This window comes from Colossoma macropomum, unplaced genomic scaffold (genome assembly GCF_904425465.1).
Source record: "Colossoma macropomum unplaced genomic scaffold, Colossoma_macropomum, whole genome shotgun sequence".
NCBI classification, from domain to species: domain Eukaryota; kingdom Metazoa; phylum Chordata; class Actinopteri; order Characiformes; family Serrasalmidae; genus Colossoma; species Colossoma macropomum.
Window position 1 is genome coordinate 2,158,576 of NW_023495280.1, and position 19,912 is coordinate 2,178,487.

The following is a 19,912-nucleotide window of genomic DNA, read 5'->3' on the forward strand; positions in this document are numbered from 1 at the left end:
TGACCTTTCTGCCTGCCTTTTGATGACGATTTTGACTTTCCCCTTGGTTTTGTCTGCCCTGTGTTATGATCACTTCGGTGATCTTCTGCTGCCTTTTGATCAAGTCACACGCTTGTTTTTCAACCCCGCTTGTGTCACCTGATAATAAAACTTTGTTTGCATTTTTTCATCCGCGAGCGTCTGAATTCTGTTGCCGCGTCACACCAGTACAAAAGTGGATGTACTTACTTTACATGCACATTGATATAAACAAGTGCTGCAACTATTTCATGTTCCATTTAAAGACACATTACACTGTGCTTTTGTTTCATACTACAGACTCACAAACACAGCTTCAGTCATACACTGCAATAATACAGCGTTTATTTTAGGGAATTAATTACACTAAACAATCACTCTACTATGTTAACAACACAGAGTATTTTGTTTTATTTCACATTTTATTTTTTCCAGTTGTTTTCATTTTAATACTGTTAAGTTTGGTCAGCAGGGGAGGAGTGCACTCACTGCTGGACATCAAACTCCACCCATGAGCACGGCCATTAGCTTTCATGCCAAACACTGCCGTTTTATTGGCTGGCTACTGAAACATCTGCATGAATTAGTGTGTGCTTCATGTAAATGATATGTAAATGAGGTGCTGGTAGGCCGGTTTAATGCCCTGAAGCTGATTTATCATTTATGCTCAAATCTCCACTTGTTTCCACATCGTACAAAATTGTTATGAATCAGACACAGAGCAGTTCATATCTTATAAAAGGCAAAAAAACGTGTTCTTTTTTTACGTAACTTTGATGATTAATGGCCATTAGATCTTTACATTTTGACCATTAATCACTTCTTAAATTCCACTTATTCAACCATTCATTGATTCTTAAATTCCTCTTACTTAATCATTAATTACTTCTTCCTCTTACTTAACCATTAATTACTGCTTTTGTGTCCCTCCAAGTAAAGTGACAACACAAAAGCAGTAATTAATGATTAAGTAAGAGGAATGGTTGATTAAGTGGAATTTAAAAAGTAATTAATGGTCAAAATGTAAAGATCTAATGGCCATGGGCCCTTTTCACAAAGAGTCGCGATTACGTCCGGATTAAGCATTAGCAGTGAACTATAATGCTCAAATACTGAGCTACAACAGACATATACTAGTTTTTGTGCACTATCATGACAAAAGGAAGTGAATGGAAGCACTGATTTAACTGTAAACACAGCTAAAATGCTGTGTGTGGTGTAGCCCTGCTTACTGCTGCTGCACACATCAAGCAGTGTCTCTGTAGTTGTACAACATGCCAGCGATTTCTGTAATATTTTTGTTTTCAAAAGAAATTAAAGTTCTTCTGTGTAGTATGAATTTGGTAGACGTTGTTTAGCTGTGGCTAGCTAGCAACGCTAGAAGCCATTTCTAACTGTAGCTGTGTTCCCAAAATAAGGAAGCTAGTTAGCTTTCATTAGCTGCTGCCACCAGCCGGCTAACGTGGAGCAGGTTCTGTGACACATTTAGCTACATGATGGCAGTGACTTCTGACATAAACACAAACAAAAACTTTTACATGTAAAGTCTATTTGATACACATCGTTTAAACTGTATTAGCTTACGGTAGGCTAGCAGGCTACAGTCGCTAATTAGCTAGACTACCATTAGCAGTTTGACGAGCACCAGCTTCGTATGAGCATCAAACTTTAAAGCTAAGTTAGCTCTAACGCTGGCTATGTTAGCGATCTGCCAAACAGCATTATTCTTATAGTTTCATGGCAATTTTTGAAGCAGCACTTCAGAAAACATCCACCTTTCACTGCTCAGTCAAAAATGCGATTCCTAGCTGAAAAAAAAAAACATCTGAAAAAGCTGCTTCATGTTAACTAGTTTGGGCTAGTTTGGTTAGCAGTAGCTTCTAGCCAGTATCTAGCTTAATATAAACAAAGTCTATAACATTCATGCTACATATAAAAGTTCTTCTTTCTTTTGTAAACAGAATATTACCGAAATCGCTGGCGTGTTGTACAAAGACACAGAGACGGCTTGATGTGAAGAAGCTGCAGCAGAACTGCAGTAAAAACAACATAACCGTGCAGGAAAACTAAAATACAGCTGTTGTAGCTCAGTGTTTGAGCGTTACAGTTCACAACTAAACATTTTGACATCGCGTCTGCAGTAGCTATATGGAGAGGAAGTGAGTTTTACCCTGCTAATGCTTAAACCGGAAGTAATCACGAATCTTGTGAAAAGGGCCCATTAATCTAAGATCTAATGGCCATTAATCATCAAAGTTACGTAAAAAAAGAACACTTTTTTTTTTGCCTTTTATACGGTATGAACTGCTCTGCGTCTGATTCATAATTTTGTACGATGTGGAAACAAGTGGAGATTTGAGCATAAATGATAAATCAGCTGCAGTGCATGAAAGCAGCCTACCAGCACCTCATTTACATATCATTTACATGAAGCACACACTAATTCATGCAGATGTTTCAGTAGCCAGCCAATAAAAAGGCAGACCAAACTGAATAGTATTAAAATGAAAACAACTGGAAAAAAATAAAATGTGAAATAAAACTAAATACTCTGTGTTGTTAACATAGTAGAGTGATTGTTTAGTGTAATTAATTCCCTAAAATAAATGCTGTATTATTGCAGTGTATGACAACAAAAGCACAGTGTAATGTGCCTTTAAATGGAACATGAAATAGTTGCAGCACTTGTTTATATCAATGTGCATGTAAAGTAAGTACATCCACTTTTGTACTGGACTGTCCATCCATCCATCCATCCATCATCTAAACCGCTTATCCTTCTGGGTCGCGGTGGGGTGCTGGAGCCTATCCCAGCTGTCATTGGGCGGAAGGCAGGATACACCCTGGACAGGTCGCCAGTCCATCGCAGGGCAGACAGACAGACATACACATTCACACACTCACTCACACCTAGGGGCAATTCAGCATGTCCAATCAGCCTAACTGCATGTCTTTGGACTGTGGGAGGAAACCGGAGTACCCGGAGGAAACCCACGCAGACACAGGGAGAACAGGCAAACTCCACACAGAAATGACCCTAGTCACCCAACCGGGAATCGAACCCAGGTCATTCTTGCTGTGAGGCGACAGCGCTACCCACTGCGCCACCGTGCCGCCCTTACTGGACTGTCATGCACACAAATTAGTATTATTGAAATTTTCTATTGTTGTTGTTATTTTTGCAATTACAGATTATGTTGATAATAGTTTTAGTTAATTAGCCACATATCCAGCATTTATGCCCAAATTTACATGCACTCCTACCAGATATGAGTACAGATATGCCAAGATGAACGTGATGAATAACAAAACCGTCCATGAATTTGTGTGCCCTCATCTTACGGTCAGATGTGACCATAAGCATCTTTAATAAACCAAAGTGAGAAAAGTGAAGCAACTGAATATATGGAGGTGATGGAAAGTTAATTAACAGATAATTAGCGGGATTAACACATAAGTGCTAGTAAGTTATCACATTACTTCTTTATATGAAGAAAAATACTTATTAGTTAATTAACAATGTAATAAGCAGCAATTAGCACACAGATAATGAGTAAGTAAGCCACAAACTAACGACAAACTAACTTATCAACTAATAGTGTACTTAATTACTAATTGATAAGTGCTTAATCAATTACTAAGTAATAGCTAATGCTTAATGAAGAGTTAACTAATAACTAAATAATGGGAAACTAATAGTTGATTATTATATATTTAATGATTGATTAGCGACCCTTAATGTAAAGTGTTACCCAATTTATATACAGCAAGAACTCATTCCTACTGTCTTTACAGTAACAGTGTTCTTGTTTACTGTTGACTCACCACTCGTGATGGTTGTCCACAAAGGCTGACATTGGGCTGATCTGCACAGTGTAGGTGTCGTTAGCTGAGTACTCGAAGAGTCCATAATATGGGTTGAAGAGCTCTCGGGACACCAAGAAAAAGAACTCCCTTGATGGGCCGCTGTAGTCCAACCTGATTGGCAAACCAAGACTGCATGAAGTAGGACAACTCTGTGAATAATCTAGATATATCATATCTATTGAATTCTCATTGAGTTCTGCATATAAGGAGTTGGAGTATAAAGAACTTAATCTATCTATAGTCAAGAGATAACAGGCATGATGGAAGTGGGGCTGCAGCACCCCCTACATTTAGGATTGTTTATAATAATAATAATAATAATAATAATAATAATAATAATTATTATTATTATTATTATTATGTAGAATAGAAGAAAACAACTTTAAAATTAAGTATTTCAAGCATAGTAAAATATGCATAAAATAAATGGTCTAGAAGTAGATTTCTTCTGTATCAACCAGGAGATGGAAATGTCTTTGAGCAACCTAGGTGTCCAATTTGGATTTACACCTCAGTTTCTAAAGAAAAAATCTACCATAACACTAAGAAACCAAAATGAAAAACCAAATAAAAAAACAAAATGAAAACTACTGACTATTTAATGAAACTTTCAAAACCATAAAAACCCTGTACATCAACTAAAAGTAGTGGCCTTGTAAAATACAGTACATGGCACTGTTAACCCACCCCTCCTCTCCAACAAAGCTGACATAAAGCTTGCTCCTCTGCAGGTCCTTACGGGAGTAGCACATGATCTGGTTGAAGGCATCTTCCAGCAGGTGATCTCTGCGAATGATCAGTCTGGAAAAAGGACAACAAGTTATAGACGGTGCAGCCTTTACAGGACAACATGATATAGGGTATAAATGTTTCTGGTTATGATGGGTTATATGGAATTACACTTCCACAAGTTCACCATAAATAAATGGTTAAGATGTAAACCAAGTCATTTAGAGTGGTTTGATGTGAAATGCTCTATTCTAGAGAAACTTACCGAGTCAGAACTGTTTAAAATGGTGGTTATAAGAACCAGACGTCCACCTCTAAAAGCTCCCTCACAGGAAGTTATTACATGAAATTATTACATGAGACACTGTTTTACATTAGTTTGGCCTAAAACACATAATTTAAAAGCCATTCATTGTGGAGGCTTTTTTCCATCATTTTACCTTCATCAGCATTCCACATAAAAACTCAGAAGACACATGTAGGATCACTGGTGGCTTGTGATAGTGTATATAATGGCTATATTTGTGCTGTAGAGATGGTGACCCTTGGTTCCTATTACCACCACTGTAAATAAATATGAGTCTCTACAAGGAACTATTTCCAATAGGAGGAAATACATGATATTTTGCGTGAAAAAATACTGCCAATTTATAATAAACAATGATGTTTTATCATTTACTATTCAAAGCTTTCTTGTGGACTAGTAGGATTCCAAAATATTACTGTTTTACTTACTTCACTTTTCCTGGACCCTGTCCATAGCCTTTCGTCTCTAGCTTGCGATAGAAGTTTCTTAGCTTTGCCTCAAAGTCACGTTTATATGGGGCAGGGGCACGAGCGTTTGCACGAGAAGTGCCTGTTTGGGTGAGTTTGAGAAAGAGAAAGATAAGAATGAAAAAGTTAAAGAATACTCCACCATGCCAAAATAATCTCAAATATTCATTTACATGTTTTAAAGAGTCACATTAGCACCAATTGGGTTCAGGTTTCAAAACAAATGCCAGGATTGCACACTTTCCCTGCATTACATCAAGCTTTAAAGCAATAGTTCAGCAAAAAATCTAATGTAAACACCCCTCACTCCAAACAAAGTTTGATGAAAAATCAAGTTATCACTTTAACTTCAAACAATATCAAACAAAAACATAGGGGAATAAGGTAGAGAGAAGGTTCATGTGACTGCTCACCAGGGGAGCTTTGTGGGGAGGCATGACAGTAGCTGGTGTGCAATAAGGCATGGGGCGGCACGTATGACATCACTTCCTCTTCGAACAGACTGCAAGAAGAGAGGGGCCATGTAACAGGCGTGCACATTCAGACAAACCTGGCATTCACACTCAACAAGATTCTCCCAGCTGACACCATCAGACATACTTACTGTTCACCATCCGTTCCAATACCAGTTTTAACAAGCCCTCGTCTGTCCTGCCACACAGTTTCACCTCAGAGGAACGCTAGATTCCATCTTAGGGGCTCTTCTATTACTTTCTTAACTCAAGTGAAGTTTATTAGATGAGCCCTCAGAAGCACAAGGAGTTGAATTCAGCAGCAGAAATCAGTGTTTAAAGGTGCAGTGTGTAAGATTCAGGGGGCTGTATTAGCAGAAATAATATAGTAATTTAGTATACAAAACCATGTTTTCATTAGTGTACAATCACCTGTAACTACAAATCACTGTGTTTTTGTTAGCTTAGAATGAGCCCTTCACATCTATATCAAGAGCAGGTCCTCTTCCAAAAGATGTCACAATGTTGTGCTGCTATGTTTCTACAGTTCTAATAGTAAACAGACAAACCAAACACTAGTGCTAGAGAAAGCCTTTTGAATTTTATCATGAATTTGGTGGTGCTATAGCAGAAAGAAAGAAATATCAGTGGCTGCTGCTGGTGCTGGCTAACCATTTTGTGTTGTGATAAGTTTGAGAACCCAAATTTTGACAAATGGAGGATCGTACTTATTATTTAGCCCAAGAAAAAGCAAAACAGGGTGAATCAGCAGCAAAGAAGTGATAACATGAAGAAACAAAACTAAATTGGGACAGGCGACAGCAGAAAACCTGACGGCCCCCTTAGGTCCTACTTCATGCTTGGAAAGGGGGGCCGTCAGGTTTTCTGCTGTCGCCTGTCCCAATTTAGTTTTGTTTCTTCATGGTATTGAGTTGGTTGAAATCTGCAACCTCACCACTGGATGCCACTAAATCTTACACAATGCACCTTTAATATTTCAAAACCTTAACATTCAATTAGATATTTTCAGAATAGGTTAAAAAAGCAATTTACTCCATCATGACTGCTGATAACTTTATTTTGCTAGTTAGCATGTTAAAGGGAGCACAGTTAGCCACATCAAAACAAGGCAACACATCATAAGTCTAAACCAAAGCTTATAGCAAGACAAAATGACAAAATTATTCACAAAATGCACATAATGTTCAGACTACTCTAAAAATTCTGCATTACAAAATTTTTCATGGCTAGGTGAATAGTACACTGAGGCCACCTAGCCAAAGGTAAGCATGTTTGAATTGAATAATCCACCCCTCATTGGGCTACAAATGGTGTGATGCACTTCCCAGTGGAGTCAAAGTTGGCAAGGGCATGTTAAAGAAAGTATTGAAACGGGGCCTCCTCCCTAACACACAACACAATGTATGTCCAAAAGTCTGTAGACATCAGCATTTCTTCTGAAATTAATGGTATTAAAGGTGAGTTTGTACCCCTTTGATGCAGTAACAGTCTTTACTCTTTTGGCAAGGCTTTACGCTAGATGTTGGAACAAGAGAATTTGATTGCATTCAGCCACATGAGCATTAGTGAGGTCAGGTGCCAATGTTGGCTGATCAGCTCTGGATCACTCCAACTCATCCCAAAGGTATTGGATGTAGCTCCACCACTCCAGAGAACGCAGCTCCACTGCTCCACAGCCTAATGCTGGGGGGCTTTCTACCCCTCTGACTGCTTGCCACTGGACATGGTGACCTTGGCTCATGTGTTGCTGCTCCAGAGCATTCCATGCTATTGGTCAGCAATGGGTGCATCTTGAAATGGCTGAATTCGCTGATTAGAAGCTGTGTCTGCATACTTTTGGATGTATAGTGTACCTTTCAAAAGTTTGCTCAGGCTGCTAATATTAGGAAGGATGCTATAACAAAAATGTTCAGTATTGCTAGAATGCTGATAATAGACTGTAGCTGATTCTAAAACTGCTGAGAAATCTCTTTAGCATGAAGAATGGAGTTAATAAAATTAATATTATGAATACCACAGAAGTGGTAATCAAAAGTGGTAATCAAAATACCAGGCAGATAAATTGTTATATAGTAATATAGACGTATTTTACTCTTCTTTTTATTTTATTTATGAAAAACAATTGTGAAGAGTGTAATACATCTTTGCATGATGCCATTTGCTCCTTTGTGAAGAACAGGTAATTTTCTGATTTTGTATGTTAATAACGATTGCTCTCTTGGGTGTCTCAGTAGAAGGGGCTGGGTAGGGTGTGTTGTCACTGTATAATGTCAACACTAGCTGCTGCCACTTTTGAAGCTTGTTTACACTGAAAGCCAGATATGGTCACCAAGCTATGAGCATGTGGCAGCTAAATATGGGAATTTAAACATTTTAGCACCAAGCTAACATGGCCTATATTCACTTTTAAGAGCAACTCTCTAGATTTAACATATACAACTACAGCATTAAAATAGACATTCAAGTAACATATGTTTTTGTTACAGTACGACTGTCGAGTCCTTCAGTAAATTCAAAGCCTTTCTCCCAATATATTATAGAACCTGTTAGGTTAGCTATATGCCCAACTTTCTCAAAATACAGTCTGATTAGCCCATAGAAAGTCATCAACATAAAAGAGGCTGCTAAAACAGTCACTAATATGATAATTTAATATTTGCAATATCTGACGTTAGGTCACTGTTTTACATTGTCCTGTCCATGCAGAGAAGTGTAACAGCAGCTGCAACAGTATAAGTATGAAGACCGGGTGAGTGGGTGTGGTTATTGGAGTGGGACGGGACATTTGCTCAATGTGACGCAAAACTGACCAGCAAAAAGGCAAAAAGGAAAAAGGAAAGATATCAAAATGCCATCTCACAGTTTTGCAGATGGTCGATACAATGGCGAGTAGACAACCTTGGACCAATTATTGTTCGGTTGATTTTCTAACTGGAAATAAGTTAAAACATCCTCAACGAGAAACAGACTTAGGCCCCTTTTTAGTACCCAATATCTATTTATTTACTATCTATTTACTAAGTTTAATATGTTGCAATAAGTAAAATAGAAAATCTAAAAAAGTATAACTTTTACACAGGCCACATTTTATGTTTTATTTTTTTCCCCCAATATGTTAAATTCAGTGTATAAGCAGGAATTATGCATTAAAATGTGAAGATGTGTGTTCTCTGCAGAGGATGTGTTACCTTCTTTTTACTTAAAAAATAGACAAAACACGGAATTCGTCCAGGGACGCCCAAACTTTTGCATGCAATGTGAACCGGAAAGGAAAGTGCAGTTTCGTTAAGTATGTCTCTTAAACTAGCTACTTGTCGTTCCTAAAATTCCTGAGATTTGATATAACATTTAAAAGCACCTACCCTGAATAGATTACAAAATTTTAATCTCCTTTGTATTAGAAGTTATTACTGAATGTATCAATTAAAAAAGTTATCAATATGACAAATTAATTCCAAACTTTTGAAAGGTAGAGTAAATACACTCAATTTAACATTAGGGTTCACACATGCAGAGCTACAACTCAATCAGAACAGGATGCAACATTCACACCCACTGACCTGAGTAGCATGACTAGATCTGCATCACTGGAGAGTCGGGCCAATCCAGATGCACCTTCATTGCGAATAAACTGGACCTTCTCTCTGCAAATTCAACCCAACGCATATAAACACCTTTAAATAATTCCACCTTTTAAGAGAAATTGCACTAATCCCTTTAATGAGTTCAGTCACAGAATGTCTTAATAACATCAACATTTGTAGTAGCGCAAATGATATAGATGGTGAAAACTCAAATATATATAACAGCCCTTATTAAACAAGGTTGTGTAAAAAAAAAAGAATGCAGGTTTGACCGCCTTTAATGACATACAAACTTCACTGCATCTGATTCATGAAATGAGCAGAGATTAGAGTGTAATTTGCTTCAGTGCGTTAAAATCAAGCGCCCACATAAAAGCACCTTATTTATATGCAATTTACATAAAGCTTGCCCTAATTCTTGCAGAGGTTTCTGTAGGGAGCAAATAATATGATATCATTCAGTAGCTCATGAGCCAATGGCTCTGCTCGTAGGTGGAGTTTGAGGTGAGGCAGTGCACACGCTGCTGCCCCTGCTGGTCAAACTTTACAATGTTAAAATTACAAACACTGGAAAGAATAAAATGTAAAACAAACAAAACGTCTTCAGTGTTTTTTAAACGGTAGAATGATTTGATTGTGTAGTGTAAAATAACATATTTGAACACTGTATTATTGCAGTGTATGACACTAGCTGAGTTTTTTATTGGTTACTTTGTGGGCAGAGTCAGTAGTACAAAACAAAAGCACAGTGTAATATGTCTTTAAAAGGAACATAAAATAGTTGAGCATGTGTGTACCAACATGCATATAAAATAATACAACCACTTTTGTACTGCACAAATTATTAGCAAATCAAGCATTTCAGGCTGTTTAACATTTACACAGATTTGAGTGAGTTTAATTGAACAGATCCACCAAAGATGAAATTAATAAATAACAAAAACGGACAGTGAAATTTGTGTATGTTCAATCTACAATCAGATTTGACCATACACAACTTTGATGAAAGAGTGCCAATGTTTCCCCTTTATAGGTCCAGTCAAAACTAAGGAAGCAACCCTAAAACACCAAACATGCCTTGGTTATTCAGCTACATTTGGGCTGAGGGGGAAAACTGTGCACTCATAGTGCAAATGACATTCATCATTTTTAGAAGATCTTGGCACTGTGTATTATTGGAGGAAACATGAGTATTTGATTCTAGATTTCATTTTTCAGTGGTGTTATCAAAGAAGTGTGCTTGACTGGGAAACGTACTTGAGGGAATGGTTTCTCACAAGCTCTGGCTGCCTCTCCTGCAGGATCTCAAAGATGTTGGGCTGTCGCAGAAATGCCACGATCTTCTCATTATAAGCTGCAGAAACACAGGGTGGTTCTGTATGTCAGAACTTCAGTATAAAATCTGCTCGACTGTTCAATCGCAGGACAGAACAACTACTTTTGCAGGACATTGTGGGACAACACAAGATGGTTGGAGGGCTGTAAGTTGATTTAATTACTTTATTTAATTACAGACAATTCGTGCAGTACAATTTTATTGTCAAACTGCCATAATCAGTGCAGAACATATACTGTGGTGCTACAAAGCCTGTAAACCATTTGGAATCTGCGAATCTCAAGGCATATAAACTGACAAAAAAACAAAATACCTTTCACTATACAGCTAATAGTATTTAAACAGATTGTATAAATTAAATCAAAACGTTATTTATCCACATTCAGGTAATTTCAAGGTACAGATGTGTTCACACCAAGGACCAATATGGGTCAACATAAATTCATCTTAAAGTAGAAAAATCAGATCTGAGCAAAAGAAGAAACACATCAAAGTTTGTAATGTGACCATAGCTTCGACAGTGTTGAGAGGGATGTACATGTGTACGTACCCACAGGCACCAGTTCTTGGTATTGGCTGCGGCTGGAACCGCTGAAGGTGCTGGAGGGTCGCGGCTGCATTGGGGGACTAGGGGAACGTGACTCTTCCACAACCTGAAAAACACAAAAGCTCACTCTTAAAAATAAGGTTTCCAGGAACTGTTTACACCTTTGACTGGTGGAGGTTCTTTAAACTTTAAAAAAGTTTTTCACACTTACAAAAGTGGTTCTTCGAAGGACCATCTATTGATACATTGAAAGATTTCTTTTTGGGAACCAAAAATGGTACGTCTATGGCTTTTTTGGCATCTTTAAGAGTGTGAAATAATCAGACATCGGCTCTACAGTCAGCAGAACATTGTTGTGAAGAACAGTACAAGCTGTCCCGCTGTACCTCTCCTGCACTGTGGCTCCTCTGGCGGCTAAGGTGCTGACGGTGGGCCAAAAGGCCACTGGAGCGGGAACTCTGCAGGGGCAGCCGTGGGTCAATGAACGTCGTGGCACGGCAGTTATGGTCCACAAAGAATGGCTGTGAGACAGAACACATATAGACACATATACAGAACCATCAAGGAATGCTTAAAGACACTTAAGTGTGCTTTGGAATGATGTCCTTACTTCAATACCTTAAAATTCCACACTGTACTTTAGGAAACTCTGCTACTGGTTGCCTAAAACATCTTAAGTGCTATTAATTTAGGGTTGTGCTGCGTAGTATTGATAAAACTGAGTATTATTAAATTTTCCAAAGACATCAAGGTATGACTATCAGATGACTTTTAGATTTACATTAGTAAAATTAATGAACCGGTGTTTACTGAGTACTGCTACTGTAACGCTTGTTTTGATTGGACTGTTTTGCTCAGCTTTCTTCTGTTAACATTACACTAAAGGAAACCATTCAGAGGGCTGTAAACTAGTGATGGTTCAGGACTGTGGCCGGGACTGTGTTTCTGTGAACATTTCAGGATGAATGGACTGATATAAATGGTCTAAAGCTAACTTTAAAATATATTAAAATTAAGAATGCGTTTTCTTTTTCTTACAGTATACACCAACCGGCCATTTCATTAAAACCACCACGCTGTTTTTACAGTCCACTTTCACCCTGTTCTTCAATGGTCAGGACCCCCACAGGACCACCACCCACAAAGCAGGTAGTATTTGGGTGGTCACACTGTTGCAGTAGTGGTGGCATATTAGTTTGATAATATGCAGATGATAGCTCATCTGTTGATGCACACATTATGTTAGTCAAACATAAAAATCCAGCAGCATTGCTGTGTCTGTTCCAGCAGCATTGCTGTGTCTGTTCCAGCGCAACACACACTAACACACCGCCGCCACCACATCAAGTTCGCTGCAGTGCTGAGAATGATCTACCACCCAAAGCGGCACAACCGTCTGTGGTGGTCCTGTGGAGATCCTGACCACTGAATAACAGGATGCAAAGGAGCTAACAAAGTATGCAGAGAAACAGATGGATTACAGTCTGTAATTGTAGAACTATAAAGTGCTCCTATATGGTAATGGAGCTGATAAAATGGACAATTAGTGTAGACATAAGGAGGTGTATTTAATGAAGTGGCCAGTAAGAGAACCACAGTACTCCAGCCTGGGATGCACAAATACAGAATCACACACCTTGCCAGTGTGGTCGTGCTTCATCTCCCATCCTCGTGGTAGCTCCAGCTGCTTGTTGGCGAAAAGGTTCAGGAATGTGACTAGGTCTCGATTATGCTGGTAGCGCTCAAAGTGCTGCGCATCACGCCGAACCTTACTAATCATGTGCTTCAGACACGTGTTACTTGTAAACAAGCGATAGGCACTCTGGAAGACAACACAGAAGACACAGGGTTATTAGAAACATCAGTGATGTACAGGCTGTGTTCTGTAAGTTAACAATACAACTGCCTAAGTAGTTTTTTGATTGAATGATTGAATGTTAATTGTCCCTAAAAGGTATTTTCCATTAAAATGCATAGATTATGGTTTAATACTGAGTAGTAGGCATTAATCTGTTTGAATCTGGCCTGTAAGCTAGGAAAATGCATTTTTTTTTTCCTACAGTGGCCAAGACACTGGATTTTTTTTTTATTCAGATACTAAACCTTTGGGGGGAATTTCTTCCAGTTTTTTCCCCAATTTAGTCATATTCAATTCCACCCACTAGTTAGGACTCCCCCATTCACATGACACTAGCACTAGGCAAACACAAGCTTCCTCCAAGTCATAAAAAGCCAGCCACTGCATCTTTTCAAGCTGCAGCTAACGCAACATCATTGGACAGCTAAACACACTTGCAGGAGAACACTAACCACCAGCTCTGTTACATCAGCGAACACACACCTGTGCTGGCTAGTATTGCACGAAGTAATGGGGGTGAGGGAGGGCCATCCTACCCACCCAGAGACAGCAAGGCCAATTGTGCTCTCTTGGACTGTCTTGGGAATGGATGGCTGTAGCAACTGCTAAACATTTAGTATGTTCACTACTGTTCAAAAGTTTGGAATCAACATCAATATCACTGTATAAATCAATTTTGTTGCAATATTCTATAACGATGCTAATATAATATGCAATCCACATAAGTTTTAAATCAAGAAGTTGGGGATGATTCAAAACTACTGGGTAACCCGTGTAACTTCCACTTCAAATTTAATCTTTATTCATTTGAGAAAGGGTGATCTCAAAAAATCTCAAAATATCATGACAAAACTATAAATAGAGCTTATAATTTTGTCATTCAATTTTAACCAATTTAGTCATGACTAATTCCACTCGCTAGCTTGCTTACTCCATCACATGATGCCACCAAGTTGGGAAGGGTGAAGGGTAACACAGTGTAACTGGAGCTCAACACACTAGGAGGAGAACACTAACTGTTAATCTTTATGTTAGCATAATGATTAAATTTATCCATCATGGATTAATGGTTACAAATGAGGTCTTTTAAAAAGAAAGATCCCAAGGCTGGGCCACGTACTAGTGAAGAAGGCACCGTATCTAAGACTGAGAAAGCCCAGTATAAACCAAAATGAAGAAAATACATCAGTGAGTGCTGAGCCTTATTGTGCCATGACAAAAACAAACATGCAACATGTCTTTAGAGGACAAAGATCTCCTTTGCTCTTCACAAAACGGGCAACAATGACACTGGATGGGCATCTTTCCTCATGTACCCTTATGCATCTTCATTTACAAAAAGGAAAAGGAGCACAGAGAGTTTCACCACATCATTCAGGAGCTGGAACCTTATGAGAGCTTTTGGATACAGCTCAAATGTCTGTTACTCACTTTGAGCTGCTTTTGGAGATGCTAGCATCATATGAGAAAACTCAAAGACAAACAGATTCTGTCACGGTCACATTTCGCAAATATCCCTTATCATGTCTGAGAACAGAAAATGAATAACTACCTCTTTGTGCTGTATGTTCAGGTCTTTTTTTAAATAAAGCTCTGAAGCCAAACAAATAACACCATCAATTGGAGCCTAAATAAATATGCATCTAAATCAATTGAACTGAGCCAGACTTCCTTTCGCAACTTTCATTTCTTCAGCATGTCACCCAGTATTTTGTAGCTGCCAATCAACATCCACTAATTCAATAGGTCACAGAAAATGTTTTGTTATTTATTAGTGTTTATTGTGGTACTTTATATTGTAAAATCAAGCAAATTTTACAGGCTATATTGATTATTGTATTATATTTGTTTGCACTTTTAATGATCTAGTTGGTAAAATTTTGTGGGCTGTGGAAGCTTTTGTGGTCAGTTGGGAACCTTTGGTCTAAGGCAAAACAGAATGTGTCTACCTAATGCTTCATATTATAGTCATAAATTGCAGGTAAATGAGTTTTTACCATCACTGAGGGCTGTTACTCTGGTAACAAGGTTAACCATCACTGGGCACAGGCCTAGTAAAAACAATTAGTGACCTAAGAATTGATTCCAAACCTTTGAACAGCAATTTATGTGTTTCCTTTACTCACAGGGTTGGAATGCAGCACAGTGAAGAAGTCTGGACTGGAGAGAAACTTGGCGCCAGGAGACTGAAGCAGCAGGGCCAGACGTGAGCGAGAGTTGGTGTGGGCCACTGAACTGTCCCTACGATACTCTACACACACACACACACACACACACACACACACAGTTATACTGTGGAGGATGTGTTAGCCCAAGGACATACAGTATGGTGCCACATGCAGAACCCCAATGATGTTAAAGCTTTGCCACTTTACCACTTAGAAAGGTCTGTAGAATACGATTCAAGCACCCCATCAGCATTTTGTTGCTGTCAGACCAAAACCTTCTATTTCCAGAAGAATAATAGTGAAGGGAAAGGAAAAACAATCTTCATATTTAATGTAAGCTGATGGAGAAAAAAAATATTCCAAGTTTTTTTGAGCATTTCTCTTAGCCCATTCATCATAAAAATTTTTCATGTGATAAAATGAAAACACAGAAATTTTGGAGATTGCCCTGACAGTGACGATTTTCCTTTCCACAAGACAACATTACTTGCACCACCTGGTAAAGATGGGCAAAAAGTAGTTCATGAAAAAAAAAAAATTCTTTGTGGTTAATTGGCTCAACCTAACACTGAAAATATAAATCTGTAGTGTGTCTGGTAGCTCACCAGAGATGGAGTGGGGCAGCAGGTCCATGTCCTCAAGAGGTTGAAGGTCTATGGCCTGCTCCTCGGACCTCTCACTGGTCATCGTTCTGCGGATGCTCTGATACCTAGCAGAAAGGGGCACAGCAAACAGCTTGTCTTTAGAGAAAGAATACTTCAAAACTAATTCCAAAATGGTGCTGCCCAGTTATTTATGTAAAGTACCAGTCAAAACTTTGGACACATCTATTCATAGAAGGGATGTCCATATTTGACTGTATACAGTGCTGTGCAAAAGTCAAAGATTAACCCTTGATTTATAGGATTTCCAATCAAAATTGCCATTACATACAGCTGGATTTAATTCCTACTTAACATTTTTGTAACGCTGAATAAAACAAGCACTATTATTAGGAATATAGTTAATCAGTCTCCAGTTTGTGGTGGTCCACTTTAGGTAGGGGTTGAATGAAATTCTGTCAAGCCACAATCAGTTTCAGACAGAATTTTGTTGGGCTACAGTCAGTGTTAGTTTCAGACTGAATTTGGCAGCTGCATTCAGCATCAGATACAATTTTGTGGGCTACAGTCAGTTTCAGTCAGAATTCAGTCGGCTACAGTCAAATTCAGACAGAATTCTGTTGAGTCAGGCTGGAACAGAAAATTGCCAATGTGCTGTTGGTTCAGACAAATTTTATGCCTCATTAAAGCTCTGTCTTCTATCTTCAATAGTACTGATTTATGCATGTAGTGGTGTGGACTATAACAGACTGATGATGGTAATGTTCTAACCTGCGGTTCAGCTGTTCCATCTGCTGGATGGAGCTGGAGCGGGTCAGACCCTGCGGAGCGGGAGGTCCTGTGGGCCTCTGCCATGTAGTGGTCCGGTTCACGTGGTCCACAAAGAAGATACGTCCATGACTGTCAATACGAGCCTCCCAGTCTGAGTGGTTTAATAAGAGGGATGGTTAGTGGTGTGTGAGGCTTGAGGGATCTTCTGCTTCAAACTGATTAGTTACAACTTTGATGTAGGTAATCAAGCTCTTAAATCTATAATATTAAGAAAGGTTTACAGAATTTGCTTCAAGTCACAAAATTTCTCTACAATGCACCATTTCACATCAAACCACTATAAACTACCTTGTTCACATCTTAACCACTGAATTATACAGAAATTTGGAAAGAAAAGTGTATGAATGGAATGAAAAAGTGTATTAGAGTAGGGATCATCAGCTCACAAATAATTCTTATGTGGCCAATCTGTTAAATTTCTTACAGTGATTAAGCATCTAGGACTAGAAAATGGAGTCAAGAAAAGACACATACATGGACTCACAGAGAAAGAAACAGGTACACATACACACATGCTACATGCACATGCTGACGGACATAAACACATACACACACTCACTGGGAGGTAAGGGCTCATCCACACGCTGGTATCGATGGATATCTTGTCTTACGGAGGGAAGTGAGCGAACCTGCTGATGTCCATTTACCTGGAGGTGACCTACACCACATTCACCATCATACAATTATTTACTGCCAACAAAAATAAACGTGCAAATGCACAATTTCATATTTAATATTTGAGGGCATTTTTAGGAAAATATTGTTTACTCATTGTGTGTCCACTGTATGCAAAGAGAGGTGACAGATGACCAAAATTTGATCAATGTCTGGTATAAGGGTCAATATCATGCAAAACTGATTTTTTTTCTTGCTTTCTTGAAATAAGGTACTGGTCGTTGGTCTTGACAACATTGTGAGGGATTTGCTGGTTGCTCTTGGTTCACTCAGATCAAGAGTTAATGCTTTTCCTAGAAACCTGGGTGTTGGTTTGATTCTCACATACTATTTTCAGTGCATATTTGTTTTTTCCAACTAAGAAATATTGCAAAGATCAGACTGCTTTTGTCTTTTCAGCACTCAGAGATAATTATTTATGCACTTTGTAGCCCTGTCTTAGAAAAGTGCTATATAAACAAAGTTTTTTACTACTATTATTATTATTATTATTATTATTATTATTATTATTATTATGTAGTAATAGTATTTTTCATTCCTCACACCATAGTCCAAATATGGAAACTAAACTACAAACACAGCCTGTTTTGATTTCACCACAGCAGTGATGTCACAATCATGAAGACATTTACATATAACTGCCCATTCACCTTAGAGCAATTTAGCCTGCCCATTCATGTTGTGGAGTATTGTTACTAGGGGTGGGCAATATGATTTTATCAGTATTGTGATAAATTATGTCACAATGCACTTTTCTGAGCATATTGTGGATATCGTGCATAAAAAACTGTTCTGGTGCATCCCTTATTATTTTTATTTATTTATTTATTTATCTATCAATCATTATATAGTGTTTTTTAAATGTGCACTACAGATTCTATTTCGTCAGTTCCAACTTATTAAATCTCAGAAAAACAAAATATTGTGACGCATATCATGTATTGTGAAAATGTCGAAGTGTTGTGATAAAATATTTCTGCCCACTCCTAGTTGTTACTGCACACAGTCTTATTGGAATGGAAGATGTGCAGAAAACAATTTAATGCTGTACTGTTCCTGGCTGTTGGGAAGCAAACCACAGCCATCCAGACATCTGAGATCTGATCTTTTTGAATAAGCCATTATCAGAGCATAGATCATTTACATATGTCAGTCTTGCATATACATTTATATAACAGCCTGATTAATTAAGGAATAAAGAGAGGTTGGAAAAAAGGTAATGTAAAAAATGAATTGCAGTTGTTTTTAGTGCATAAAATCTCAAAGTCATAAGTACCTTTCTGTCTCATATTTCTTCTAAAGTAGAAATCTTTGGAAGCAAATTGGTAGAAAGTTTCAGTTTTTGACCTACAGCACAGAACCACATTTCAAATGACAGCACTCATCTACCTAAATCTGCTATTCTGTTTTCATTTTTCATAAATGCCTCTGTACAAAAGCACTTGAATTTACAAGGCACAGGCACCAAACCTCATACACAAGTTTCAGCCTATAAAGAGCACACTACATTTCTTACAGATGGCCATCTTTTGCATAACTCTTATTTTTTTCTTTTAACCCTCCATTTTCCCCTAAAATCCAAATTTTATTTTATTATTCTTCTACTCTGTTTCATAAAAAGATAACTGAGCTGTGGGTAGATAAAATGTGTGTAGGTTTGAGGGGACGGAATTAGAGTTGGACGGTAACTGTAATCTCTATGTATCTCATGGTAAAAATTATGATGGTATTTCAAAACTGCTGCAGTGTCAAAATTCTGTTCACGATTCAGTTCATATAAAAAAGTGAATAATAATAAGCATGATTTTCAATAAGGGTGGGCAATATGACTTTTTTTATCATTATAGTGATACATTATTTTACAATATTCTTTCCTGAGTGGTGAATTGAAAATCTTGATTGTTTATTTTGTTGCTGATAATATTAGCATGGGAGGTTTCACTCTGCTCAATTTAATGCATCAAGCTGTCAGATTAAGATTGGGTTTTCTGTTCAAAAAATCCTTTCACATTTTTTTTTATTTTCTTGCAGTGTTACTTTCTGTTCTAGAAAGAGTTGTCACAAACAATTCTGTGAAATGAATAAAACTCCAGGGGGTGAATTAAAAAGAAAAATTTTGTCAGCAGGAGAAACAATCTCGCTCAACCCAGTGATGCAGGATAAACAATCCAGATCATCCCAGTGATTTATACATGGGTAATACGTCCAAAAGTATCCAGACACCACTTATAATTAGTGAATTGAGATTCAATTGCACAGAAGCAGCTTATATAATATTCATTGAAAAGCACTGACCAACAGAATGGGATGCTCTAGAGCAGCCATACATAAGCCTATAGTCAGCATGCCCAATGCCAAGCCTGGGCTAGAGGGGTATAAAGCCCCAGCACTGGGCTGTGGAGCAGTGGATCTGTGTTCTCTGGAATGATGGAGCTCCTTCAAATACCTTT

General features: G+C 38.1%; 1 protein-coding gene across 1 annotated transcript in view; it reads right to left on the reverse strand.

Moving 5' to 3' along the window:
* The window catches only part of hecw2a (HECT, C2 and WW domain containing E3 ubiquitin protein ligase 2a), a 53,565-nt gene that overhangs the window by 18,058 nt on the left and 15,595 nt on the right, over positions 1–19,912 (reverse strand). The window contains exons 10-22 of the mRNA XM_036561922.1: positions 17,347–17,445; positions 16,728–16,878; positions 15,960–16,063; positions 15,313–15,437; positions 12,965–13,150; positions 11,715–11,849; positions 11,332–11,434; positions 10,703–10,799; positions 9,422–9,505; positions 5,802–5,890; positions 5,350–5,470; positions 4,573–4,686; positions 3,844–3,996 (exon numbers count right to left, since the gene is read on the reverse strand). Of these exons, the coding sequence (XP_036417815.1) occupies positions 3,844–3,996; positions 4,573–4,686; positions 5,350–5,470; positions 5,802–5,890; positions 9,422–9,505; positions 10,703–10,799; positions 11,332–11,434; positions 11,715–11,849; positions 12,965–13,150; positions 15,313–15,437; positions 15,960–16,063; positions 16,728–16,878; positions 17,347–17,445 (1,561 nt within the window). The remainder of the gene's footprint in view (positions 1–3,843; positions 3,997–4,572; positions 4,687–5,349; positions 5,471–5,801; positions 5,891–9,421; positions 9,506–10,702; positions 10,800–11,331; positions 11,435–11,714; positions 11,850–12,964; positions 13,151–15,312; positions 15,438–15,959; positions 16,064–16,727; positions 16,879–17,346; positions 17,446–19,912) is intronic.